Raw genomic sequence first — 27,720 nt, 5'->3', positions numbered from 1 at the left:
GGCTGTTGGGCTACTTTCACACTGAGGCGCTTTACAAGCATTTTTGCACTAAAAATAGCGCCTGAAAAGCATCTGTAAACGGCCTCTTCTGCATCCCCAGTGTGGCTGAGAGGTGGCTGAAATATCGATATCGTATAGTCACCGTGCAGTGCGAGTGCAAACCGTGCCAGAGTACAGTTTTCTCCATAGAAATGAAACAGGGATTGCTGATCTGGTTAGCAGGTGCGACCACTTTCTTACAAACTAGTGCGAGTGCTTGGATTGTAACCTGCAGAATCAGCGTTTTTCTATATTCTACCCATGTTACAGGTGCATCTCATAAAATTAGATTATCAAACAGTTACAGTAATTTATTTCAATAATTCAATTCAAAAAGTGAAACTTGTATATTTTATATAGATGTGTTACACACAGAGTGATACATTTCAAACTCAAATTTCTTTTTATTTAATTTTGAGGATTATGGTTTACAGCTAGTGAAAACCTGAAATTCAGTATCTCAGAAAATTAGATTACAACATAAGACCAATAAAAAGGGATTTTTAATACAGAAATACAATCAATGCAGTGTGGCATGGAGGCGATCAGCCTGTGGCACTGCTGAGGTGTTATGGAAGCCCAGGTTGCTTTGATAGCGGCCTTCAGCTCGTCTGCATTGTTGGGTCTGGTGTCTCTCATCTTCCTCTTGACAATACCACACAGATTCACCTAACCAATACCTCTAATCGGTGTCCACCCGAGTTATAGGAGGAGTGCTTTTAATTCTCCCATAAAGAGGAGTGTATTTCTTCCATGGTTGAGAAGCAGGATCTTTCACTCTATGAATAGTGTAGGACCCACTGAAAATGCAGTACTTTGACACAGTAGTAGGGCTTAAGCACTGTATGGTCATATGGTGCGACCAAATCCCCATATTTTTACTTATTTGCTTAATATGTTCAGGTGCTTTAAATAACCTTGCAGGATGCAATGTAATTTTTGTATGTGTGCGCTGTAATCTTTTTGTTCTGTTTTTTTCTTAAACAGGATTCACTTAAATTAAACATTCTGATGATGTGATATTGTTACTGCACAACTGCACAAAGAGGAGGAGGAGGAGGAGAAAAGAACCGCTGCTCTTGGGCACAGTGCTGGCTCAAGATCAGACTCCAGTAAGTAGATAAGTACAGAATGCATTAGGGTAAAAAACAATCTTAGGCCTTTAGAACCACTTTAATGTTTTTCTTTGACTCTTTCTTGCATTAGAGCATATGAAAAACATACCTGCATGGAAAATGCCATGGTAGAAAAATGTACACAATTTCCAGTCATATTGGCGCACGTGGAAATTTTATTAAATCAGTTGGAAATTTACGCATGAAAATGAGCAAATTTACATTGTACTTTTGATTTGAGTGAACTGCATGGAATATTTCCTATTATTGGCCTCAGGGCTATAAAGTTTCTACTTTTTTAACTTTGTCCGTGACCCTACAAAGTGTGATTTGTACCTTACTTCCAGCTCTTGTGATGCGTATACTGTGCATGAAAAAGGGGTTGTAGTAGGGATTATTTATATGCCCCGATACCCTCTCTTCTTGGGGAGCTAGTAGTTTAGACTATTTGAAATGTAAACTGGAGAGGCCCATTATCGCAAGTCTCTAAATAACAGTGTACATAACGTGAAATAAATCGTTAAAAACGGATATCTCCTGTATGATTTTATACATATTTGGACCAAAAAAAAAATGACACCACATATTCAAAGCATTTTATTGGCAGAAGTAGGCATTACTGTCTTTAATGTCCTGCCTAGTATTTAATATTAACAGGTGTTTAATCCACCGTATTAATTAGCAATAGTATCACACATTCGGTAAAATATTAAATTAAATTATTAGCAAATGATAGAGACACTAATAGTTGGTATGTACTGTATTTATCGGCGTATAACACGCGCCCCAATTTAAGAGGGAAGTTTCAGGAAAAAAACAAAAAAACTGTGTGCCCATCTGCAGCCTGTTGTGTGCCCACCTGCAGCCTGGTGTTCGCCCATCTGCTCCCTCAATGCAGCTCACCATATCTCGGATTAAATCACAAAGCCATCATCTGTTTCCTCGCTCTCAGTTGACAGTCACATACACAGTCCCACCTCCACCATCGGCATTGGACCAGCTCCTGTGAAAAACAGAACACTGGTCCAATGCTGGTGGCGTAGGCGGGACTGTGTGTCGGAAAGCCAAGTGGAGAGGAGATGACGGCTCGGTGATTTCCGGCAGCACTCGCCCCCCTCCTTGGTACGCTGTCGGCGTATAACACACTCCTGAGATTTTTCCCCTATTTTAAGTGCATGTTATACGCCGATAAATTCGGTAATTCACACAACACGTACTCTTCATGTATCCATTTCTTAAACAGTCCCAGTAAGTAGCGTTGAGACAGTGAACATACAAATTTACATTGGTGAAAAAGGAAAGAGAGAACACACATCTGAAATCCTTTACCCACTATGAGTGATAAATCATCTCTTGATCCATTTAAGAGAACATTTTCAGCACAGTATAAATATCATATTCTTAACAGAAAATTTGTACTATAGTAAGCATATTACAGCTGCATGTAAGCTTTGTATACATAAATCTGTGTCATATGTTGACTAAATGACATCCAAAATGGCACCTGCATTTTTATAAAGAACACATGGCACAGTTGCTAAATAGTTCACATTTGGCCTTTGAGGCACTTTTGTAGGAAACGTACACCAGAACATTAGATCAACTGCATAAGCAACAAGTACATCGGAAAGTTGCATTACCCCAGTATATATTTCTTACATATATACATTTTATTGGCAAATTAAAAGGTATTTTCTAGGTTTTAGAAAAGGTTCCTCTAGCTTTAAAAATGTTAGTGGTAGAATGTTTTTTTGTACAGGCTCCAACCATTGTGCCTCTACCAATGTTATGTTACTACCTAAAAGGTTTAAGAATGATCTACTAAAGGCAGTGTACAGTAAGATGGTACTTCTGCATCTAAAGTACAGCCTGCAAAAGGAGTTGGTTTGGCTGCATTTTACCTGAGCTAATATACAGATTCCTGAGAATCTTCTCCGAATGTCACTAGTGTGCTAGTAGACTTAAAATGTGCTTACGATTTTACCGTCACATTCAAGAAAATCATACTATATATTTTTTATTGATTCCCACAGATTCCCTTCTTTTTTTTTTAATCCTCATCTTCTAGATGTTTCTTAGAAGGTGGTGTCATACAGACTGCAAGCATCTCTGAACAAGTTCAGGGTGAGTCTGTCCAAATATAAAGGATCAGGACAGAACAAACATTTTCTAAATTATTATCCCTTTGTTTAGGACAAACAGTATTCACATTTAGCGTACAACTGATAAAATGATCCGCCAGCACAATGGAGACAGGGTTAATTATGGTAAAAACGGCCCTCATAAACAAAGAGAAGTGGGATTTTTCAGAAAACTAGTAAAATGTATGAAGCAATTTTAATGTTCTGCTATGTCAATGGGAACATGTAACAATTATAAAAAAGGGTGTTATCCCAATTGGGCTGCAACAGTAGAAATAAAGTTAAAAATGTAGACCAGTCAGCACTCAAAATCCAGGCATGACTAAAAAATAAAAAAGGTTAACACAGCATAGAAAAGTACATGTATAATACTCACCAGTACTGCTACCCTTGCAATCAATCTTTACTCTCGCAGAGCTGGAAGCACAGGTGAAAATCGCCCAACAGTGTTGGATGCCTGTGTCCCTCCCCACTGCAAGCTGAGGTTCCACCCAGTATGCGCTTCATCACTATTGTGTGCTTATAGAACTGCAGAAACGCAGTAGTAACCTAGAGGAATGGGGGACCACAGTACACAACAGGGAGACACTGCTGTCAGATACTGAAAATTTCACTGATGGAAGAGTAAAGCTCAGCTGCAGTGTGAGTAATAGAACTGTACTTTACTATACTATTGATTTATGCATTTTAAAGTCAAGGTATTTTTTTAGTTGAAATTTAAAATATATAGGAAATATAGAAGCAGAGAGAAAGCAACACATTAAAAAGGTAGGTGACTATATTGGTTTTCCTTTTTTTTTTGTACCTTTTTCTTTATCCTCATGATCAAACACACCCAATGATTGTACAACCCCAATTCCAAAATAGTTGGGACGCCGTGTAAAATCTACATAAAAAATAGACTTCAACGATTTGGAAATCTCAAACCCATATTTTATTCGCAATAGAAAATAGAAAGCATATCAAATGTTTAAACTGAGAAAATGTACCATTTTCTAAAAAAAAAAAAAAAAAAAAAAAAAAAAAAAAAAAGTAAATGTTGAAATTGATGGCAACATGTCTCAAAGTTGGGACAGGGTAACAAAAAGCTGGCAAAGTAAGTGGTACTTAAAGGAAGAGCTAGAACAACATTTTGCAACCAATTAGGTTAATTGGCAACAGGTCAGTAACAGGATTGGCTATAAAAAGAGCATCTTAGAGAGTCAGAACGTCTTAGAAGAAAAGATGTGCAGAGGTTCACTAATCTGTGAAAGGCTGCATCAAAAAAAAAGGATGAACAATTTCAGAATAATGTTCCTCAATGTAAAATGACAAACATTTTAAATATCATCATCTACAATACATAAGATCTTGAAAAGATTCTGAGAATCTGAAGAAATCTCTATGCACAAGGCTGAAACACAATATTGGATGCCCATGACCTTTGGGCTCTCAGATGGCACTACATGAAAAGCAGGCATGATAGATGAGGACGCACAGTGGTTGTGGTGGTGAGGAGGTGGAGGAATTATGGAAATTATCTCAGTTTGTCAGTATTTTCAAAAATGACCTGAGCGTTCTAAATCTAAAAACAAAACTTGCCAAACGCATAGCGCAGAAGGAGAACAGATAAAGAGCTCAGAAAAAGCAGAGGGCTGGCATAAGGCCTGAAGGGGATGCTACACCATGGTAAACGTGGCCCCATCCAAACTTTGAGACATGCTGCTGCCATCAATTTCAAATGTCCTTTTTTTTTTTTTTTAAATGGTACATTTTCTTACTTTAAACATTTAAAATGTTTTCTATTTTCTGTTCTGAAGAAGAAATTAGTTTATAAGATTTGCAAATTATTGCATTTTGTTTTTATGTAGATTTTACACAGTGTCTCAACCTCATTGGGGTTGTAGTTCCTTGCAGTGTTACATTCAGAAAGCCTACTGTAATATCTTTTTTACTAGTTTCAAACTGATCAGAGCAGCTGCCATAGTTACTATAATACAAATATCAGTACAAAAGGTTAAAGCCTGCCTTGGAAGTCCGATAGTGACTGGTCATACAGACAGCAGATGGAAAGGAAGTTACCCAGCACAGGCTTCAGAATACAATCTCAATGATCCTGTAATAATCTCTGTGACCCGTGGAGTAGATAAAGGGAACGTCCTGATTTTAGCACAGTTGAATTACCGTATTTATTGGCGTATAACGACAGGGGGAAATAATGTATGCGTGTTATACACCGATTCCTGCTGTCTCTGAGGGGAAGAGGAGGGGCGAGCGCCGCCGGATTACACACAGCCGCGATCACCTGTGTACCCAGCATTGGACCGCTGTTCTGTTTATCATAGGAGCTGGGCCAGGAGGCAGGACTGTGTGTGACTGAGCACTGGGTACACAGGAGATCGCGGCTCTGTGTAATCCGACACTGGTGAGGCTGCAGATGGGCACTGTGCAGGCTGCAGATGGGAACTGTGCAAGCTGCATTATTTGGCAATGGTGAGGGTGCAGATGGGCACTGTGCAGGCTGCATTATTTGGCAACAGTGAGGCTGCAGGCGGGCAACGAGCAGGCTGCATTAATTGGCAATGGAGAGTCTGCAGATGGGCAATGAGCAGGCTGCAGATGGGCACTGATCAGACTGCATTGATGGACTGTGACCCTTATTTTGCTTCAAAGTTATTAAAAATTATTTTTTTTCCCTGAAACCCTCTTAAAATTAAGATGTGTGTTATACGACAATAAATACGGTATTTGTTGAAAAGAATTATACGTCATTAGTTGCTTGGAATGGCCCCTTAACCGTGTGAGGTCCTGAAGTGATTAGCTGAAGAAAAATAAATTCGAAAAATAATTACAACTTCCTAATGCTTTGACTTGGACAATGTTAAAGGCTACTTTCAGACTGATGTGATGCGGTCTGACCACACAGTGGGAGCAGCGCAGTGTACCCACGGGTTTGGACCTTTTCCTTTGACATTGCTGAAGCTTGGAGCTAGGACGGGTTCCTTGCCCCTGCCTACACTGACAGCCTAGTTGGACTTTACCGCTCTACCCGAGTGGCACCCAAATGTCTTTTTGATGGAGGTTAAATTATGCTTTCCCATAGACAGATGCAGCATGCAGGCGTTTTGGTGTGCTTTCAGAAAGTGCACCAAAACTGCAGGACTTAAGAGAACTCTATGGGAAAGCAAAGCTAACACTCAGGTACACTGCGCTGCCCCTGCGGTGTGGTCAAATCGCACCTTAACAGTCTGAAAGCAGCCTTATTGCTGTCTGTGCCATCCTGTCTAGGCGTCACATAGAAAGGAAGGGAGTGAAAAAAGCTGCCTAATGGTGTCACAGATGGAGATAAAGCCAGCTAAATTTAGCTTTTTCAGCCATTTTTAAAAAAAGTTTTGGATAGTGTTCGGGTTTAAAATAACCAGCCACTGTTTATTTCAAAGACAGATAGTTGTCTGAATGTCTCCAGCTTCAATACTTACGGAGTCACAGACCTGGAACAAGTAGGCAGCAAGTCTACCCAATATACATATTCACTACAGGTCAGTGACTCAGGATGCAATAAAGCCATTGCAACAGAAAGGATAGCCAGGCAACTGACATTTTCTGAAAAGCTCAGCAACTGCAGCTTACCCAATTATGCTACAAAATGTATGGTTTATATAAACAATGCATTACAATTAATAAAGCAGTGAAAACCTAGAAAATCCCTTAAAAAGTGTCATTTCACACAAATCATAATAAACTTTCCTCTCAGTTAAAGTTGAACTCCAGAAAGAAGAGATGGATATATATATATATATATATATATATATATATATATATATATATATATATATATATATATCTTTTTTTAATACAGCCAATATAAATACAAGAATTCGTTTTGGCATTAATTGCCTCTTATCTCCTGCACTGGAAAGCATGGAAAGGGCAGTCAGTGTAACACTGGTAGCTTGCTGACAGAAGGAAAGAGCAAAGTAACCACCCTGGTCAGTGTGATGATGTGGCACAGTGACCAAACCGTATTGCTCAACTGCGGTGGAGAAAATTGTGCCATGAACAGCTATTCTGCCTGGCATAAGAAATGTGGTGATCACAAAACTAGTCAGATGATTTGGCAGCTATGATGGCCCATTCTATATGCATTTGGCTGGAGTTCAGCTTTAACATCTTATAATTAATGCTAAACTTTTCCATACATTTTTACATTAGTATGAACTTTAGCAATTGTATGTTAAAATACATAGAAATTAAATAATTTTCCCTCAATAAGAACAAACATGTAATAAATTACTGAATGAAAAGTTCAAAACATAAAATTACTGTCATCATGAAATTTAAGGTAAAATATATATAAGTACCTTATCATGAATACTAACAATTTTTCCTAGCACATCAACATGATGTCCACCTGGACCCAGAGGATAAACACCACCTAGGAATACTCTGTAAGTGAAATAAAACTGAAAAATAAAGCCACAGAACATGCATACATAAAATGTAAAGTGCTTATAGCAAAGTGAATACATCACCCACGCACCTACTGATAAGGGAATTTGCCAACTATTGATCATTTGAAATTTGTAGAAAATTGAAAATGTTCACAGTTTTAAATCCTAGAACAAAATACGATTGTCCGCTCTTGTTTAGCTGGATTCTGTGGAAATGATTTTACCCGAGTATCAAGTAGAGGTGGTTGGATTTTCAACCTTGGCTAGTCTCCAACATCTCCATCTCTATCCCCAATAAGCCACAAAATATGGAAGCCAACAGCAAGCAAAGCAGTTCCTAAAAGGTCCCCCAAAGCAGTGAGGTATGGAATAGAAAAACTGTCTGGGTCCTTTCCTTTCCTCCAAATGTGATGCACCATCCAGTCTGCAATCCAGAGCAGAGAAAATACCTGGAAGACATAAGTCAGTAAATAAATAGAAATTCCATGACTGTGTGTTGCATTCCACGGCAGTGTTTCTCAACTCCAGTCCTCAAGGAGCCCCCACGAGGACATGTTTTCAGGATTTCCCTCAGATGAAATGGCTGTGGTAATTACTAAGGCAGTAAAACTGATCAAATCACCTGTGCAAAATAATGAAAAGCCTGAAAACATGACCTGTTGGGGTGCCTTGAGGACTGGAGTTGAGAAACACTGTTCCAAAGGCTTATACTGGAAAGATTCTGGATTATGGCGAACCAACTGTGCTTTAATTTGTGTACATTAACCACTTGCTGCCCGCCCACCGTCATATGATGGGATAGTGCAGCTGTTATCCTGGGCCGCCGTCATATGTTGGAGCTGCCTTTCAGGATCCTTAGGGGGAGCGCGCCCACGCGTCACTCGGGTGCCGATGCGCATGCCCGGCAGCCGCGATGTCCGCCGGGCACCCGCGATTGCCCGGTAACCGAACAGGACCGTGGATCTGTGTGTGTAAACACACAGATCCACGTCCTGTCAGATGGGAGGAGACCGATGGTGTGTTCCTTGTACAGAGGAACACCGATCGGTCTCCTCCCCTTGTGAATCCCCCCCCCCCCACAGTTAGAATCACTCCTTAGGAACACATTTAACCCTACAGCGCCCCCTCCTGGTTAACCCCTTCATTGCCAGTCACATTTATACAGTAATCAATGCATTTTTATAGCACGGATCGCTGTATAAATGTGAATGGTCCCAAAAATGTGCCAAAATTGTCCAATGTGTGCAATATCGCAGTCACGATAAAAATTGCAGATCGTCGCCATTACTAGTAAAAAAAAAATAATAATAAAAATGCTATAAATCTATCCCCTTATTTTGTAGACGCTATAACTTTTGCGCAAATATACGTTCATATAAATAATATTATATAAATTTATATAATATACGTTTATTGCAATATTTTTTACCAAAAATATGTAGAAGAATACATATCGGCCTAAACTGAGGAAAAAATTTGTTTAAAAAAAAAATAAATTTGGATATTTATTATAGCAAAAAGTAAAAAATATTGTGTTTTTTTCCAAACTTGTCACTCTTGCTTTGTTTATAGCGCAATAAAAACCGCAGGGGTGATCAAATACCACCAAAAGAGAGCTCAATTAGTGGGGAAAAAATGATAAAAATGTCATTTGGGTATAGTATTGTAATTGTTATTCAAAATGCGACAGCGCTGAAAGCTGAAAATTGGCTTGGGCAGGAAGGGGGTGAAAATGCCCTGTATGGAAGTGGTTAAGCAGGACACTGCTGCTTTACTCTCTGAAGAATCTATTAGGCACATGCTCAGTATGCAAACTTGCAACCCTGAGTTGCCCCTTGGCAGGCATGTTACAATCATGCACAGTGGGATTTTTTTCCTAAAGTAAATTTTTTTGCTCTGGATCAGATCCACCCCAGCTCCCAGGTTGGGGATTGGAACAAACTTATCCAGAGGGACCTGAGGTGGATCCATTCCCTCAGAGCTACTATTTACCCTGGCTGCAATGAGGCAGTCAATTACAAGCCCTTTTAGGAGGTTTTTGTCTCAGGAGGAATGGAGACGTAATCAATTCTCTTCTCGTTCTCTCTCCCCTCTTGATTCATCTGTTTGTTCTCCACTATGTAATCTTACTAATTTATGACTTCCTTTAGGCCGGAGATGCTCATTGTCACACAGTCACTTTCAATGTATTTCACAATTTTTTTTTTCTGTTTCTTCTGTGGCAGTGGGACCCTGTGATATCTGGAAGATTGATGGTTTAGGCCAGATTTTGGAGAGACAGGCACGCTGATTGTCTCGCTTTAAAGTTGTAAAATATAGCAATTGTAAACCAACTCTGACCCACTGCACACAAACTGGAAATGTTTTTCTGGTAATTCTGTTTGAAGGGTACCTGCCCTTGCCTTAGATTTCTGCATGCAGTTTTTGCTTACCTCCCTAAAATCAAGATTTAAGTAAAAGAAAACCCAGAGTTTGAAGCCAACACTGCCTGCACACATTTTAAGATTCCTACTATTAACTGCCAGTTAAAGTATAAGAGTTTAGTTACAGATTTGCCCTAAGCAAAGACTGAATGCTGAAGGATTGGAAGGAAAACCGTAATGATTTACCCTAGTTTTATATACATATTTTTAATGCATCGACACCATAAACATTATAAGAATTCTGTTTCCTTATAGCTACAACATACAAGTGCATTTACCTGTGTTTCTCCTCATTAAATCTTTCCACTAAGCTGACAATGTACCTATACATAAAAATATGCACTGACTGTTGAGACTAACAGGCCCCTCTTTATTGCAATAACCTAACTCATTATGCATCCACTAGATGTGCTGACTTCAGTCCAGAGACTATTTAAGTGTGTGTTTTGCTTGGAGAACCCTCTCTACAACACTGACTCCACTTTTCCTTCCACTGACAAATCCATTTTTGTACTCTAAATGTATACTGCCTTCTGATTGCACATTAACACTAGTATGTGCCGTGTAGAGCTGAAGAATAAAGTAAAAGGGCACAGGTACAGTGAGGGGAAAAAAGTATTTGATTCCCCACTGACAAAGAAATGATCGTTCTATAATTTTAATGGTAGGTTTTTTTTTAACACAGAGACAGAACAGAAAAAAAAAGCAAATTTCAAAAACGTTAAACAGGTTTGTATTTTTAATGAGTGAAATAAGTATTTGACCCCTTCGCAAAACATGACTTCGTACTTGGTGGCAAAACCCTTGTTGGCAATCACAGAGGTCAGATGTTTCTTGTAGTTGGCCACCAGGTTTGCACACATCTCAGGAGGGATTTTGTCCCACTCCTCTTTGCAGATCCTCTCCAAGTCATTAAGGTTTCGAGGTTGACATTTGGTAACTCAAATCTTCAGCTCCCTCCACATATTTTCTATGGGATTAGGGCCTAAGGCCAAGCTCAGGTTTGTGATAAAAGTGATGACATGTAAATATATTCTGTTTTTAAACAGCAGTGCTGTACTTCTCGTCAAGGTGAAAGATGCCAAGTGACTTGGGTCACAGGACTTCTAAAATCAATGCAAAGTGCTAAGATGCTAGAACAGAAAGCACACTAGGGAAGGAAAACCAGATTACATTTGTTCTACAGAACATTGTTTAAATCATCTTTAGAAAAGGAACAGCCATGGAAGCAAAAATGTATATCAATACAATCAATCACAAACACTCACCAGTCCCAATATTATGTGAAGGAGATTAAACCTACAGTTCTAAACTACCCCTTTACTGTATTGATGCGGCTACGTAAAATGTGAAATGTAATATCGATTTATTCAGCAGGTTCAATACTCCTAACAATACAGCGGACCTGTTTATAGAGTGAAAACAGAAACTGTTATAAACATGCTACAGAGCTAAAGACAAAGCCATAACAAGCATTTTACACTTTTTAAAATATATTACTTGTAAATTTTTTTTTTGGGGGGGGGGGGGGGGAATTAATGTCCATCCCTTGATAACTCGCAATATCAGTGTTCATATTTAGCACAGCTGCTATTGAGATCCTGCACAACAGCCATCGCTGCAAAGGGGAAATAGCTTCCAAGAGGAACAATCCTTATTTTTCTGTACACGTCTTTAATAATAAAACTGGCAAAATGTGTAATACAAATCTAGGGTAGACCTATAGTTCTTCAAATGCTTGATGTTTTACACTGGAGGTCATTTATAAAAAAAAAAAAAAAAAAAAAAAAATCAGTCAACCATAACAACATGTCAATGTTCCAGTGCAAGTTACAAAATGTAAAGAAATTTGTATTAAGAAAATACAGAGGTTGCAACTGCCTAACTCTAAAACTTTACCTTGCACGCCTCCACTTTTCCAATCTTTGGCACTTGTCTAGTAGTATAATGTTCTGACTGTTGTGAGGCACTGGTGGGGAAAATTGTGGATGATGTTTATGTGTCACTTAGGTCACTTGCATACACATGGTAAGGGGCTCTGGGTTATGGCTGGATCATAATAATAAGTTCTAGGTCCTGGAGCCCAGAGGTTTTATAGAGCTTTGGGTGGGATAAAGCCTCTTTCTAGGTTCACATCTTAAGGTAGGTACAGAGGGATCGAATTTTGGCCAGTTCAGTAGGGAGGATTCCTCCATCCACTTTACTTGTGTTGGATGGGGGGGGAGGAATTTTTTATTTTTTTTCTTCATTCAGCCTACCGGCAGCCCCCCGAGGATGCCCACCAGGGATGCCATCAGGACCACCAGGGATGGCCACCACTGATGACTACCAGGTATGCCACCAGGGATGACAATCTGTGGCCACATATGATGCCAATGTGTGCCCACATATGATGGCAATTAGTGGCCATCAGCAATACCTGCCAGTGCCTCCATGGCAGTGATGCCCATCAGTGGCATCTATCAGTGTCCATCAGTCCCTTCTGTAATTACCCATCAGTGCCGCCTCATCAGTGAAGGAGAAAATGTATTTATTTACAAATTTTTATAACAGAAAATGAAGAAACATTTTTTTCATAAAAATTTTCGTTTTTTTTTTTTTTTATTTGTTTAGCAAAAAATAAAACCCCCAGAAGTGATCAAATGCCACCAAAAGAAAGCTCCATTTGTGGGATGATAAAATGATAAAAATGTTGTTTGGCTACAGTGTAGCATGACCGCGCAATTGTCATTTACACAGCGACAACGCTGAAAGCTGAAAATTGGCTTGGGCAGGAAGGGTGGAATGTGTCTTATTGAAGTGGTTAAAGGCTCATTTATGAACCGATAAAAAAAAAAAAATATAACGCGCTATTGGAACGTATATATTATATACATTGAATAAAATTAAAAAAATAAAATAAAAAAAATAAAAACTAAAAGCAGCTGCTAAAGTGGGATACATACACAAATAAAATAAGAAAAAAATGTAGCAGCGCTAAAAAGATGTGACAAACACTAAACCAGTAGTGATCGACAATGATATTGGTATAAAGTTGATTAAAATATATTTGGAATTCGTCAAAAGTGAAGATATTCTTCAGTGTATAGCTAGTCGTGCTCAAGTTCCATAACCAAGGTGTAGATAAATGATTGTTAAGGTATAAGATGAATCCTCCACCGCAACCACAGTGTTAACACCACACAGAATGCACGCTTACCCCAAGGCAAGCTATGTAAGCCTGCGACCAATTACCCGGCCAGGGCCTTTATCCGGGGGAGATTTAAGGAGACCGATGCCCCAGCAGATTCTTAGGAAGTGGTCAGCATACAGCCCAAGTCACCCGAGTTCTGGATTCAGATAAAGGTGGTTTAAGAATGCCGTTCAGATGTTCCCCAAAATAAAAAGGTTTACCATAGCGTAATTCTGACGGACCATCATTTAAACACAATTAAAATAACACTTACAATATCCAGGAATGAAAACAACATAGCAGCCGGCTGGCTTGTACGAACGCCCGTCCCTTGGACGGCACACGCGATGACGTCAGCACGTCAGCTCCTCCCGACGCACGTTTTGTCATACAACGTCGTCTTGGGCACGAATTACGCTATGGTAAATCTTCACTTTTGACAAATTCCAAATATATTTGAATGAACTTTATACCAATATCATTGTCGATCACTACTGGTTTAGTGTTTGTCAAATCTTTTTAGCGCTGCTACATTTTTTCTTCATTTATGAATAGCCCTTATGCCTAGTACACATGGGCCAAATATCGGGAGACATCGGCCGGTTCAATAAAAAACGGTCGACATTCAGCCCTTGTGTAGGTCAGCTGGTCCAACAGAAGCTGGCCATTTGGCTGCCTTCTGTCGGACGAGCATGTCGGAAAACCATCAGTCAACGGCCTCCCGATCAACGATCTCAGCCAATGGCTGAGAGCACTGATCAGACTGTTCTGGCAGGGGGGCTGTCCCTCTGTCAGAGTACAAAAGCTCAGCGGAGGAGATCGTTGGATTATTAGTACAGTAGCTTTGACCGGAGTGGTCAGTTTTTTTTTGTTTAACCACCTGGGTTGAACGAAAAAAAAAAAACTATTCGTATGTACCAGGCTTTAGAGAATAATCCTTTTAAGGTAGACAGTGACACAATCCTGATAATCTCAAAATAAAACTTTAAATATTTTGCTGTAATTTCATGTTTACATTTTTGCCCTTCCCCAAGCGGATTATCAGACTACTGGGACTTGCTGCAAATCTCACCTTATGGTGTCAGTGGCGCATGTTTTTAGTCTATTTATGAATTATTATAGATGAAAAAACAAATGATTGGGCCCTGTTTGCATGGAGATTTTTCAACAAGCTGAAAAATCTCTCTTCAATAATAAGCGTAACCACCTGAAACACTTATCACCTCCGAGGAGATTAAAAACAACCTCATCATATTAAATTTTGGACTACCACCGGCTATTTACCGGCAAATCAGTTCTGTGCTGCCAAGATCAACAAATCTGACTCTCTATTTTATCCCATTTATCCCAGGCTAGTGAAAGAAAAAATATCTGTTTGGCTGCTATGGTCAACACCAACTGGTAAAATTTCCTTTTAGATGCCCTTTTAGGTGCTCAGAGAATCTCATGCCTTAGCATTTGAAAATCAGAGGATTGCGACATTTTAAAGCTGACATTTGCTTTACAGGTGATATTTGACTGCAGCAATGTTATTTCAGAACTTTTAAGAGACTGTAGTTTAATTAGGATTTATATTCAATCTTCTATCCCCGGATTTCCTTGTGTGCAGTTTGTACCATTCATACAAATCATTAGGTTTATTTACACATCTCTCTGGCTCTCTTGTCACTCCTTTTACATCCATTATACAATGAGTGTTTCTCCTCTTGTATTTGCAAGCCTTAATCAATTGAAATGTAAAAAGAAGAAACTGCCGTTCCAGAGCTAGATAAGTCAGAGAGCTGCAGCGCATGCATATTGAGTAGACAGCTAAACAAGTGCTGTCAAATTTATACACTGCCAGGTTGCTTTCCCGAAAGAGAAATAAAATATTGAATGATAAACAAGATAAAGGACTCAGGAACCCTGGTGTAGCTTATGAATAATAAAGAATACAAATCTCTGAAGGCCAGTATGGGGAATACAGCACTTAGTGTAAAATGTCTCTTTGCTGTAGATTATTACCGGTATTCCTCCTCATTGAAGGCTTTTTCTTTTAAGCTGAAAAACACTGGATAAATTAATGTATTTTGCTGCTGACATGAATGGGTTAACTGACTTTAACATCTGCACAATACTTTCCTCACCAAGGGTTAAACAAAATTTTATAAGAAATATGTTTAGACCTAGGCTAAGAATCACATAAGTGTCTGCAATTGTGAAGATGACTCTAGGGAGGCTATCAAGGGTACTTCACAGACAGTACCCATTAATCTGTCTGAAAACCAGCCTAGAGTGGAGATCAGGCGAATACCAAACGGGCCGCTGTATCTAATACCATTTTGGGCCAGTTACAGTTGAGGTGTGATGTTCAACTTAAAACTGCTAGAAAATCCTATTTTATATATATCTATATATAGAGAGAGAGAGGGAGAGACAGAGAGAGAGAGAGACGGAGAGATGGAGAGAGAGAGAGAGAGATGGAGAGAGAGAGAGAGAGAGAGAGATGGAGAGAGAGATGGAGAGAGAGAGAGATGGAGAGAGAGATGGAGAGAGAGAGAGATGGAGAGAGAGATGGAGAGATAGAGAGAGAGATAGAGAGAGAGATAGAGAGAGAGATAGAGAGAGATGGAGAGAGATGGAGGGAGAGAGAGAGATGGAGGGAGAGAGAGAGATGGAGGGAGAGAGACATGGAGGGAGAGAGACATGGAGGGAGAGAGACTTGGAGGGAGAGAGAGAGAGAGAAAATGAACTTGACCCTCAAAACAATGATTCAGCAATGAATAACCAAGGCATCTATGCCAATTGGCAGAATTCGGACATTTGGGTTAGCATGCTTCATATTCCAGGGAAAGCGTCACAATCCTAGCACGTGGCTGCCTGCAAATGGTAACCTGTCCTGTCACCTCTTCAGTGTCAGCAGGACACTACTCTTCTTAATCTTCTCCACCATGGCAGCTACTATTCCTCCACTTGAATCCGTTTCTGTATAACTTAAGACTTGGCAACTGTCTCCAAGCTGATTTTGATTGGTTTGTAAAAGCAGATAACTGTCTGTCTTTTTTCCAGTCAAAAACTACAAGCTCAGGAGCAGGCGTCAAGTGGTAAAATGATACAGAAGGTTAATCCCTGTGGTTGTATATGATCAATGTGCTTGAGGGTTTTTCTAATTTCTCCTTGTCAAAAGAAGTTTATTGAGTATACAATGTTATAAAGATACATAAAGTAAGTTTACAAGGATCTATAAAGTAAGCTCATTGTTTTACAGTAGGGTTTATATAGGTAAATATCATGAAATTTCAAATATTAAACATTGGGTTCACGTAAACCTAAATTAAAGATATATATCATTTCCTTAGTTACTTTTGTAGGTATTTAAATGATTTATACCTACTATACATATTGTTTACAAGTAGAGTGTATATAGGTCAAATAAATTCTGATAATGAGCTTTAATCGTAAGGTGGAGAAAAGGAAAGGGAAAGAAGAAAAAAGGTTGAAAGGTAGAGGTATGGTCCACAAGGTTGTCCCGCTCGTCAGTTTATTATTCTTTTTAGTTCTCTTTGAAGCCTTAGAATGGGTGTCTCTGTAAGTCATTTAATCTGTTACCATGGCAACAGGACAGAGTCATTGAAGTTTGACAGGAACTGTTGTTTTATCCAAGGATGCCAAAGTTTTTCAAATTTTGGAATTTGATTTTGATCGATGGCTACCATCTTAGCATGGGACATTGTATTATTCATTCTGTGAATTGTTTCTGCTAGTACCAATGTAGGAGATTTCCATGCCTTGGCCACTGTTTGTTTTGCAGCCGTTATTAGTTGGATCATAAGTTTGAATTGAGAGAGTGTTAACCATTCCGGTTTTAGATTAAGTAAAGTTAAATATGGATCTGGTTGTATTATTTTTTTAAATATTTTAGATGCAATCACGAAGACTTCCTTCCAGAAGGTTTGGATTACTGGGCACGTCCACCATATGTGTAAATATGTGCCTATTTCTGGGCATCCTCGAAAACAAAGAGCTGAGGTATTAGGTGAATATTTTGCCACTCTAGCGGGTACAAGGTACCAGCGAGTTAGGACTTTATAATTTGTCTCCAGTGCTAAGATGTTGGGTGAAGATGACTTAGATGTGAGCCATATGTTAGACCAGTCCGTGTCTTCTAAAGTTCGTCCCAGGTCCCCCTCCCACTTCTGAACGCAAGAGGGTCTATTAAGATTTGCTACTCCATATAATTGATTATAAAGTGATGAAACTGTACCTTTAGCAAATGGATCTTTTGTACAGATTGATTCAAAAATGGATAATTGGGATAATGGTGTATCCCCCTTTAGGAATGGTGTATAGAAATTTTTGATTTGGAGATATCTAAATATCTCAGAGTTTGGTAGATCATATTTTTCTTTAAGCGATGGGAATGAAAGGAATGATTTAGATGCTATGAAGTCATTTAGTGTCTGAATGCCTGATGTTGTCCAAGCTTTAAAAGAATTTGGGTAGATCCATGCCAGATAAAAGGCCGGATTTCTGATAAAAGAAAGGAGAGGATTGTGTGGAGATTGTAACTGATATTTGGTTTTTAGTTTATCCCAGAGAGATAAGAAGTGTTTAGTTATGGGATTATGAATTTTAAAGCGGTCTTTAGGATCAAGCCATAATAAATTTGATATTAATAGAGGGTCATTTTCTGAAGCCTCTATAAATACCCATAACGGGATTTCCTGTTTTGCATGGTATTTGGACAGACTGGCCAAATGTGCTGCTCTGTAGTAGTTAGTAAAATTAGGGTATCCCAGGCCTCCTTTATTTTTTGGAAGATGTAGTGTGTGTATAGGTATACGTGGTTTAGAAGAGCCCCATATAAACGAAGTTGCTCTTTTTTGTACTATTCTCAAAAAATAGGAAGGAATTGGAATAGGGAGGACTCTGAATAGATAAAGCAATTTGGGTAGAATAGTCATTTTGATTGCATTAATCTTCCCTATCCAGGATAAAGGAAGTTGCGACCATTGTTTTATTAGATTTGTGATCTGTCTTAATACAGGAGGATAATTGGTTGAGAATAAGTCAGAATGAGATGCTGTTAAATGAATTCCAAGATATGGGATTGATTTTTCTGCCCATGTGAATGGGAGTGCAGTCCTAGCCGGGATCAATTCCATGTTTGTGAGTGAAATATTAAGCACTAGGCATTTCTTAGGATTAATCATAAGGCCGGATAGGGCTGAAAATCCATCAAGAGCTGGTATTAAGTTAGGACCAGAGACCTGTGGTGATGATAGGAAAAGTAATATATCGTCTGCAAATATACATAATTTGTGTGTAATACCTCCTACTTCAATGCCAGTTATAGTTTGGTTTGTTCTGATGTATTGGGCCATGGGTTCGAGTATAAGGGCAAATAATAAGGGAGATAATGGGCAACCCTGTCGGGTACCTCTTTCGATATTAAAGGCTTCAGATTTGTATCCAGCATATTTTATATAGGCTTTGGGTTTATTATATAATGCTTTGATCCATGTTAAAAAGTGGGGTCCAAAACCCCATTTTTGTAATGAATATTGCATATATTGCCAGGATACTGTGTCAAATGCCCTCTTAATATCGAGAGATAGAAAACATAAAGGGATTTTCCGTTTTTTAGCAATATGTGCCAATAACACTGCCCTGCGTATATTATCGCCTGCCTGTCTATTTGGCATTTGGGTTTTTCTAATTTCTCAATGAAAGCAGAACATTCCTTTAACTAGTCAAAGCTATTATTATGACTCTAAATATGGGACATAAAGATCAGGTCATTTTTCATATTACTAATAAATTACGTTACTGACATATTTTCCAAACATCATTTTCCTTTGCAACTTGGAGAAAAGAATATGCAAGTTATCAAGGCACTGAAAACTGCAGTTTAAGTTAGAACCCAAAGGAACCCACAAGACGCACATATTAACATTAAAGCTCAGATTTTTTTTAAAATGCACTACACAGCTTATTTATGAGAAAGCAAAAGATAAAAAAAATCTACAATGGTGCCAAAAAATTATGCTTTGTTGAAGATTTTGACCATGTTTTATTTAAGGGGTCAAAGGTAATACCTCCCTATCTTTAAGCCCAACCCCAGGAATTTTTATAAAAATCCACCCTTGCAGTGCTACCCTCCCCAACACTGCAAAGGTTAATGCTCATTATGTACAAGGGTTAAAGTACACACTGTAGTACTTCCTTTACATCCCCATTTTGGCTGGCTCTGACTCTCTTCTTTGCCCAAAGCTCTAGTCTGTGGGTGGAGCTTCAACATCATCACGTTTCTCATAAATAAGCTATGTAGTGCATTTTAAAAAAAATATGAGCTTTAATGTTAATATGTGCGTCTTGTGGGTTCCTTTGGGTTCTAACTTAAACTGCAGTTTTCAGTGCCTTGATAACTTGCATATTCTTTTCTCCAAGTTGCAAAGGAAAATGATGTTTGGAAAATATGTCAGTAACGTAATTTATTAGTAATATGAAAAATGACCTGATCTTTATGTCCCATATTTAGAGTCATAATAATAGCTTTGACTAGTTAAAGGCATGTTCTGCTTTCATTGAGAAATTAGAAAAACCCAAATGCCAAATAGACAGGCAGGCGATAATATACGCAGGGCAGTGTTATTGGCACATATTGCTAACCCCGTGTTGTACACTGGGGTGACTGGAGTGCAATCAGAGCTGGTTGCAGCTTACAGTGCAAGCTGTGGGCGACCTGTCATAGCACTGGAGGGACCCTGCTGGAGCGAGGAATAAGGAAAGGTATACCTTGTTCATGCACCCCTAGAAAGTATTTCAAAGTGAAGCTCAGGATATGAAAAAAATAAACATTCATACTCGCCTAGATGGAGGCTGCTCGGCAGTGAGAACTGAGCGATCTTCAGTGAGCAGAGAGACGGTGACTGTCAGTCATCAGCTCTCTGCTGTGCCCTTACAGTGCTCACTGTAGCAATGGGCTGCGGAGAGGGCAGGAGCGGCTGGCTCAGCCTCTCAGCGGCTCGCAGAGAGGCTGAGCCAGCTGGCGATCCAGGCATTTAGATGGATCCTGACAATAAAGTAGGGATCTCTCCAGAGTCAGGACTGCATGAGTGACGTTGGCTGTCAGCAGACTTTAGCCCACTGTTGGCTCAATAGGGATCACAGGAGTGCAGAACAAACTGCACTCTTGTGATCCCCAGGAGGGCCTTAGTTCTCCTTTAACTCTTGCAGGGAGAAAGGGCGTTTTTGTTTTTAATTTCTGGAGTTGGGCTTAAAAAAAAAAAAAAATCCTGCTTCGACAGGTTTTCATTCATTTCATAACATAAATATTTTAGAGAACGCAAAAGCAGCTGAAGCATGTTAAATGCAGGTCAACTGCAATTGTACTGAATTTGGAATGGTCAAGGTGCTTCAAGCGATGTCAAATGGCACACTGAATTTGCACATCTAAGCACTTGGACAAAGGCCCTAAATGCAGAGCAGACTTCCAAGTGCATTCTACAAAGTAAGATAAGGTGCTAAGTTTCTAATGCAGGTTAAAAAATAAGAAAATATATATGACTGCTTACAATAGAAGCAATGTGTTCTTTCTAGTTTTAAAAATCTACTGTAGGATAAATAACAGAGAAAGAAGTAGCTTATAGTAGATAATAGCTGCAACTTGGCAGCACAAAAAATAGTCATTCCTAATCATATTTCCACTACATAAAATCTCTTTGGTAACATAGTAGCGAAATGACAAATGTAGACAAAAACAGATGTTGCTGGGTGCAATTCATTAAGCAAATTAACATGTTTGTGTTGTACCTTAGACTGGCTAATGAGAAGCAGATACGCTGTGACAATGCCACTGAATACAGGAATCTGGCAGCATGAACAATTGGAGGTGATAAAGAATACAGCATTCTGCAGTCAAAACATTCCAGTAAGAGTTCCTACCTGTAATAGAGCTGCCAATGAATAAACCACAATGAAGATGGGAGTCAGAGACGTGTGACCACTCTTCATTAAATAAATGGTGCATAAAAAAATTAAGTGTCCGGGGATGACAAGGGAGATGAGAACTTGAGCCGATTTCCTATTTGGACCTATGAAAGAAAACAGATTGCATTAGGGGTCTAGGGGTCATGAAGTCATTAACGTAATGAAATCCTGCTCAATAATTTATCCCTTGTGCTCTCTTCCATCAATCATTATTCAGTGATAAAACAAAATGTTATGGTATTTTCAAACTAGTAAGCGGCAACCTTTGCTATGTTACATTTGGTCATCTTCCAGGCATATGGCAAGGTATATATCTCTTTAAAATATATGCAATTAGAAGATGGAGTACCCAGGCCTAGTCAGCCTCTATCAGAATATAGAAAGTTGTAGAATGGTAAGAAAGCCCTTAAAAAAAAAAAAAAAAAAAAAACAAGGTACTGTACATTGTGCCCTCTGCAACCAGAATCTCCCTTCACTTTACACTTGAACAGTGTTTTTAAACTAGGGTGCTGCAAGCACAGGCCTAGCTTGCCCTGGATGAGTGTCACAAGTTGCCTTGGTGTGGACTGGCAAGTCACTAGCATCATAACATCTATAGTTATTCTAGGGATAGGATGCACAGCGTCATTGGCTATGGTAGTGCATAACAAGGATGCACAGTGGATCCACCCCCAGCATTCGAAAGAGGACCAAAGTCCACCTCCTCCCCTTTGCCACGCTGATGGAGTCAAAGGGTAGGGCTCTGATATGAAGAGTGGCCTGTGTGATTTGGGGGGGTGGGGGGACTTTGTCATGTGGGAACTCAGATGTGATTGGGGGGGGGGGGGGGGGCTTGGGGCTTCTAATGTAAAGGGTGGCCTCTGTTATGATGGAGTGCCTCTGACATAAATGAGGGGGGGGGGGGGGGCTCTGATGCGATGAGGGGACCTCTAATGTGAAGTCAAATTTCATTAAGACGCTTGTGTGTACCATCCCAAGCTCAGGCTTCCCATTGATAATTAACAAACAGATTTTCATTATTCTAATGCAGCTTAAATGTTAAGGATAACAAAAGCAACTCTTCCTGCAGATATTTTGGGCGGAATACATTATAACCCAAAAGACCAATGGCTATCGACTGTATTTTGGACATTTACTATATTTTGTGCTCTTGGCAAGAATTCCTTATGGTTATTAACAAAGGCAGATTGAACATTGTAAAGTCTTACCAATCTACATGTGTAACAAAATAGAAGGAAAGAAATTGCGCTAGGTGTGTGATAGATAAACATATAAATTACTGAAAATTGAAACCGTGAAGGATATCCTGCTGCTAAGCACTATAACCCTGATATGGGGCACAGAGAGATAAATATATATAAAAAAAGTGCAGCGCGGGAAAATAAACCAATGGTTTACCAAGTGAACATAATATATAAATTTACACTAAAGTGAAATGTGTATCGTAATCAAAAATATCCAGTGCAAAAAAACAGGTGAAAAAAATCAGGTAAAACAGGTCAAAAAGAATTCATACATAAATGTATATGTTAGAGAAATTATGTGCATTAATAAAACGCATAATGTGACAAACAAGGTTCATAAGTGAAGGTATCCCAATGGAAAAATGGCAATACAGGTACCAGGGTCTATGTTCTCTGCTTGTGCTGCCCGTCACCTTACAATAAACAATGGAGGCTTACCAGAAAGCCTGCGACCACCCTTCTCAGGGGGGTCAAAACAGGCTTAGTAGAAACAGCAGGAACACTGTTAAGGATTCCCAGGTGACCAGCTGGCATCAGTCAGGAGTAACTTCCATAGCTTACTTCCAGGAAATAAGTGCTGCGCACCAATGGGCGACCGAAGGATCAAGAGCGCACCAATGGGCGACCGATTAGACAGGAATTGCGCACCAATGGATAGCCACTTTTGCTGCTGTAGGTCTGCTGGCACCTGTGGTTCCACAAGCTTGTGCTCTGCTCTTGCTGCACTGACTGTCTTACTGCACAGACCCAAAGCTGCTAAGTCAGTGCAGCAAGAACAGAGCACAAGCTTGTGGAACCACAGGTGCCAGCAGACCTACAGCAGCAAAAGTGGCTATCCATTGGTGTGCAGTTCCTGCCTCATCGGTCACCCATTGGTGCACTCTTGTCCCTTCGGTCATCCATTGGTGCGCAGCACTTATTTCCTGGAAGTAAGCTATGGAAGTTACTCCTGACTGATGCCAGCTGGTCACCTGGGAATCCTTAACAGTATTCCTGCAGTTTCTATTAAGCCTGTTTTGACCCCCCTGAGAAGGGCGGTCGCAGGCTTTCTGGTAAGCCTCCATTGTTTATTGTAAGGTGATGGGCAGCACAAGCAGAGAACAGACCCTGGTTCCTGTATTGAAATTTTTCCATTGGGACACCTTCACTTATGAACCTTGTTTGTCACATTAAGCGTTTTATTAATGCACATAATTTCTCTAACATATACATTTATGTATGGATTCTTTTTTACCTGATTTTTTTCATCTGTTTTTTTTTCACTGGATATTTTTGATTATGATACACATTTCACTTTAGTGTAAATTTATATATTATGTTTACTTGGTAAACCATTGGTTTATTATCCCGCGCTGCACTTTTTTATATATATTTACCAATCTACATACCAAAAAAGGCCTAGAAGTTCGGAAGAGACATTTATTAGAGGGAAATCTTTTTAACTGCTGGATAAGATGAGCAAGCAGGAGTGAGAGACAGAGACTTTAAAGTCTAACGTCATTTTTTTTTCCGTTTGTTATAGGGTTTAAAAGATAGATTCCATCAGATTGTATTCTGTCTGTGGCCACTGTGATGACAATTCAAATAAAATGGACACGTGGCTGTCATTAGCACAGACAGCAGTAAAAACTAAACTACTGTCAGAAGTTTTAGCTCTTCCCCCATTATTATAAAAAAATATACATATTTTTGTCCCTGGCTTTGTTGGAAAAATGTCCCATCACTTTCTGTCTGGGCAGGATGTGAGGAAATCACTCCAGAATGAAGGCAGAAGGAAATAAAAACCTGGCACGGATTCTAACCTTTCCCCTGCTCAGTTAAAGCTTAATTCCATGCAAACAGCTAAATACACACAGATTAAACACTAAAGGAGTTGTATTTCTGTCCATTCAGTCCTACCACAGCCCTGTCTGGCAGAGAAGGAGATCTTTATGTTTTCTCTGCAACAGTTCAGGAACCACAGTCTGTGGTTGGAAAGTGAAAGGAGAAGTAGTGGGCTGTTCTGTTGTACATGGACTACATAAGGCCGATAAAGTCAAAACCAGGTATTTACATGGCTTAAAAAAAACAAAACAAAACACCACAATTACAGATTATAATCAATATAGTCAATCCTTGAATATCAGTCAGTCATTGTCCCAAAAAAAGTATGCAGATTATGATATCAGCCTGCACTCTGGCTTTATTATTTGCCATGTCTGCTTTAGCGATTGAGTACGAGTTCCTTTTAAGACATGAAATCAATGATCAAAAGATCTCTTGTAGCAGACTGATTAGTACAGCGGATCATTCGCATTTTGAATTTAGGAAAATAATCTAATCAGTAAAGAGTATGCTATTTCTGGACATAGGATGAATTATGATGCTAAAAGCAATCAGGTATTCAGTGGTTCAGATGGGGCAAAACAGACAGGGATTAGCATTGTAGCAAATGTGAATGAATATTATTTAGAAAAGTGCATCGTCATGATTTTCATTTTTAGACTACCATTAAACATACCTGCTCCACAAAAGGTCCTACAAGGATGGTAACACCCCTTGGCATCTTCTGACAGCTCTCCGGGAATGCTGTGTAAGTGAAGATAGGTAGAAATCCTGCTGGCCTGAATGGCTACTAAATTTCCACCAATACCTGCATGAATAAAACACATATTTCATGATTGAAGAAGACATTTTATGTTCATCTAATAAACCTAAACTGCTTTGGTGTTAAAGTGTAGCTAAACACAAGAACCAAACTAAGTTATTTTTGCAGGCTTTTTGCTCTGATTCATTTTCACCTGGGGATCCTGCCAGTAACACATTTCCCATCCTAGGGTGACAAAGCTTGTTTACTGTACTGTATCTATGAAAAGCAGCAGTGTTGTTACTCTCGGATGCTTACTTCTGACTACAGAAAAGCTGCCCCTCTACATAACACGGGGGAAGTGTTCTAAAGAAAGGGGCAAACTGGGCGAGGCTGATATCATTGCAGCATAGACACAACGTCAGCTTTTTAAATTTTTGAGTTAACTGAATTTCTGGAAGGATCAACAGGATTTTTTTTTTCCAACAGATATAACAAAAAGCTTTTAAAAAGGTACATTTAACAGACCAACATGAAGCAAATGGGGGAAGGTAATTGTTATGCCGCGTACACACGGTCGGACTTTTCAGCTACAAAAGTCCAACGGACGCTGACGGACTAAAGCTGGCTGGTAATCCGATCGTGTGTGGGCTTCTCCGGACTTTTTCAGCCTCAAATCCGACGGACTTTAGATTTGAAACATGCTTCAAATCTTTCCGACGGACTCGAGTCCGGTCGAAAAATCCGCTCGTCTGTATGCTAGTCTGACGGACAAAAACCCACGCTAGGGCAGCTATTGGCTACTGGCTATCAACTTCCTTATTTTAGTCCGGTGTACGTCATCACGTAAGAATTCGACGGACTTTTGTGTGATCGTGTGTAGGCAAGTCTGTTCGTTAGAAAGTCCGCCGCAAGTCCGCCGCAAGTCCGTCGAAAGTCCGTCGAAAGTCCGTCGGACAGGCTGTCGGACTTTTGTAGCTGAAAAGTCCGACCGTGTGTACGCGGCATTAGGGTTTATATACACTTTAACAGTGTATTTAAAGAGGAAATATATGTCTTTTCTAGCAAATATCCTTGGTCATAGAGTTACAAACATGGCAGCTGGCTGAAATGCGAAAGAACTTTTCAATATTGTATTGAGTCAAGCATCTCCTAATGGACAAAACAAGAAAACAGCAGAATTTCAGAAAAAAAATAAAAAATGTATTGCATTTGTCTTTTAACCATTATATTTTGCAGCACAGTGCAGTTTCAATTTAAATCAGATGTGCATATGAGACCTAGAATCATCCAAACCACTTCCTGTGAACCCAGACAGTCATGGATAAGAAATGTCATCAGCACGCCTATAAGCTTGTCGTGAAGTGTGAACTTTTTTTATTGTACGATCACATAAATGTACAACGTTTGGGACCATGCAGAGACATAGGACATGTCATCATGCTGATCTGGCCTTACAACACTACTTAAAAGAATTGTACCCACCTATACCTCATTTTGTGAGCATTGCTTTGCCCAGAAGTAAGGGTTGCCCGCCACCAACATCAGAGGAGAATAGGAAGGACTAGTAATGTCAGGACTGTCTGGAAAGACTGCAGGAATTCAGTTATATTATAAAGTGATTTTGAAACATTAAATTAAAATATGAATTTTACCAGGTATCATCAGAGTGCCAGAATAACACAAGGGGCCTACTCTGAGTATTCTAGTGATCTGGGAATCACTGTCTGCTATACAAGAGAGACGTTCACAAATACACCCACTGCAGGTGCCACGTTATCTCTCATTCAGAAAGCCTGATATAAATGTCAACAATAAGACCATCAAAACTGCCTTAATCTGGCCATAGATGGATCAAAATCTGTCCAGTTCAGCAGTGACCAGCTGTATTTCAATTCATGTGTGGCCGTTCCTGCTTGACAGGAGTAGATTTAACCACTGACTTCTGTCAAACGGACTTGTTGCAAACGTTCTCTCAATCAGCGGCTGCAGCCACTGATCAGTGTATGCCAAAAGCAGAGATTCTACTCTGTAAGAATATAGTGGCACAGCAGGGAGCATTCCTCCATCTTGCTTGTGTGGATGGTGGAATAATTTTTTTTTTTGGGGGGGGGGGGGGGGGGTTTGGCTGATCAATTAAAAAAAATCATCTATAGCCAGCATTACAAGTGTGTGAGGGAAGGGGCTGTGTGAAATCTGGATGCTACATATTACTAGAACTTACCTTAAGGTAAAGCATGTGGACAGGTTTTAATTGGCCAGTATAGATAAACCAAGTGGCTAACAACTTAACCCCTTATGACTTTACAACTGAGGACTTTAAAGAACATGGTATATCTAAAGAGTGGAGGCACACATCATTAAAGCCCAACTCCAGCCAAAAATATATTTCATTCTGGACAGGTTTTAACTGCGGTCCCCATTAGGGAGGTTTCCCTTTGAATCCTGCTAAGAAAGGAAGCAGTGAAAAATATTTCCAGCAAAACACTGCTGGGACACTGGCAAAACACATTTTAGCAGAATGAAGAAGGGTTAAAACAGGAGTGTCAAACTCAATTTCACTGTGGGCCACATCAATATAATTGTTGCCCTCAAAGGGCCTGTTGTTTTTGGAAGAAT

The 27,720-nt window shown here is 39.5% G+C and overlaps 1 protein-coding gene across 5 annotated transcripts in view; it reads right to left on the bottom strand.

The window, feature by feature from the left end:
- Nucleotides 1–1,738: 1,738 nt before the first annotated feature.
- SLC41A2 (solute carrier family 41 member 2) overlaps nucleotides 1,739–27,720 on the bottom strand; it is a 192,275-nt gene continuing 166,293 nt past the window's right edge. For all 5 annotated transcript variants that reach the window (XM_073620286.1, XM_073620285.1, XM_073620284.1 and 2 more), the window contains 3 exons: nucleotides 25,036–25,167; nucleotides 21,247–21,395; nucleotides 1,739–8,174 (listed from right to left, as the gene is read on the bottom strand). In XM_073620286.1, the coding sequence (XP_073476387.1) occupies nucleotides 7,989–8,174; nucleotides 21,247–21,395; nucleotides 25,036–25,167 (467 nt within the window). In that variant the 3' untranslated portion in view covers nucleotides 1,739–7,988. The remainder of the gene's footprint in view (nucleotides 8,175–21,246; nucleotides 21,396–25,035; nucleotides 25,168–27,720) is intronic.

Source organism: Aquarana catesbeiana, linkage group LG03 (genome assembly GCF_042186555.1).
Source record: "Aquarana catesbeiana isolate 2022-GZ linkage group LG03, ASM4218655v1, whole genome shotgun sequence".
In the NCBI taxonomy this organism is placed as follows: Eukaryota; Metazoa; Chordata; class Amphibia; order Anura; family Ranidae; genus Aquarana; species Aquarana catesbeiana.
Note: the sequence above shows the minus strand (reverse complement) of the source record. Positions and strands in the feature narration are given on the sequence as shown.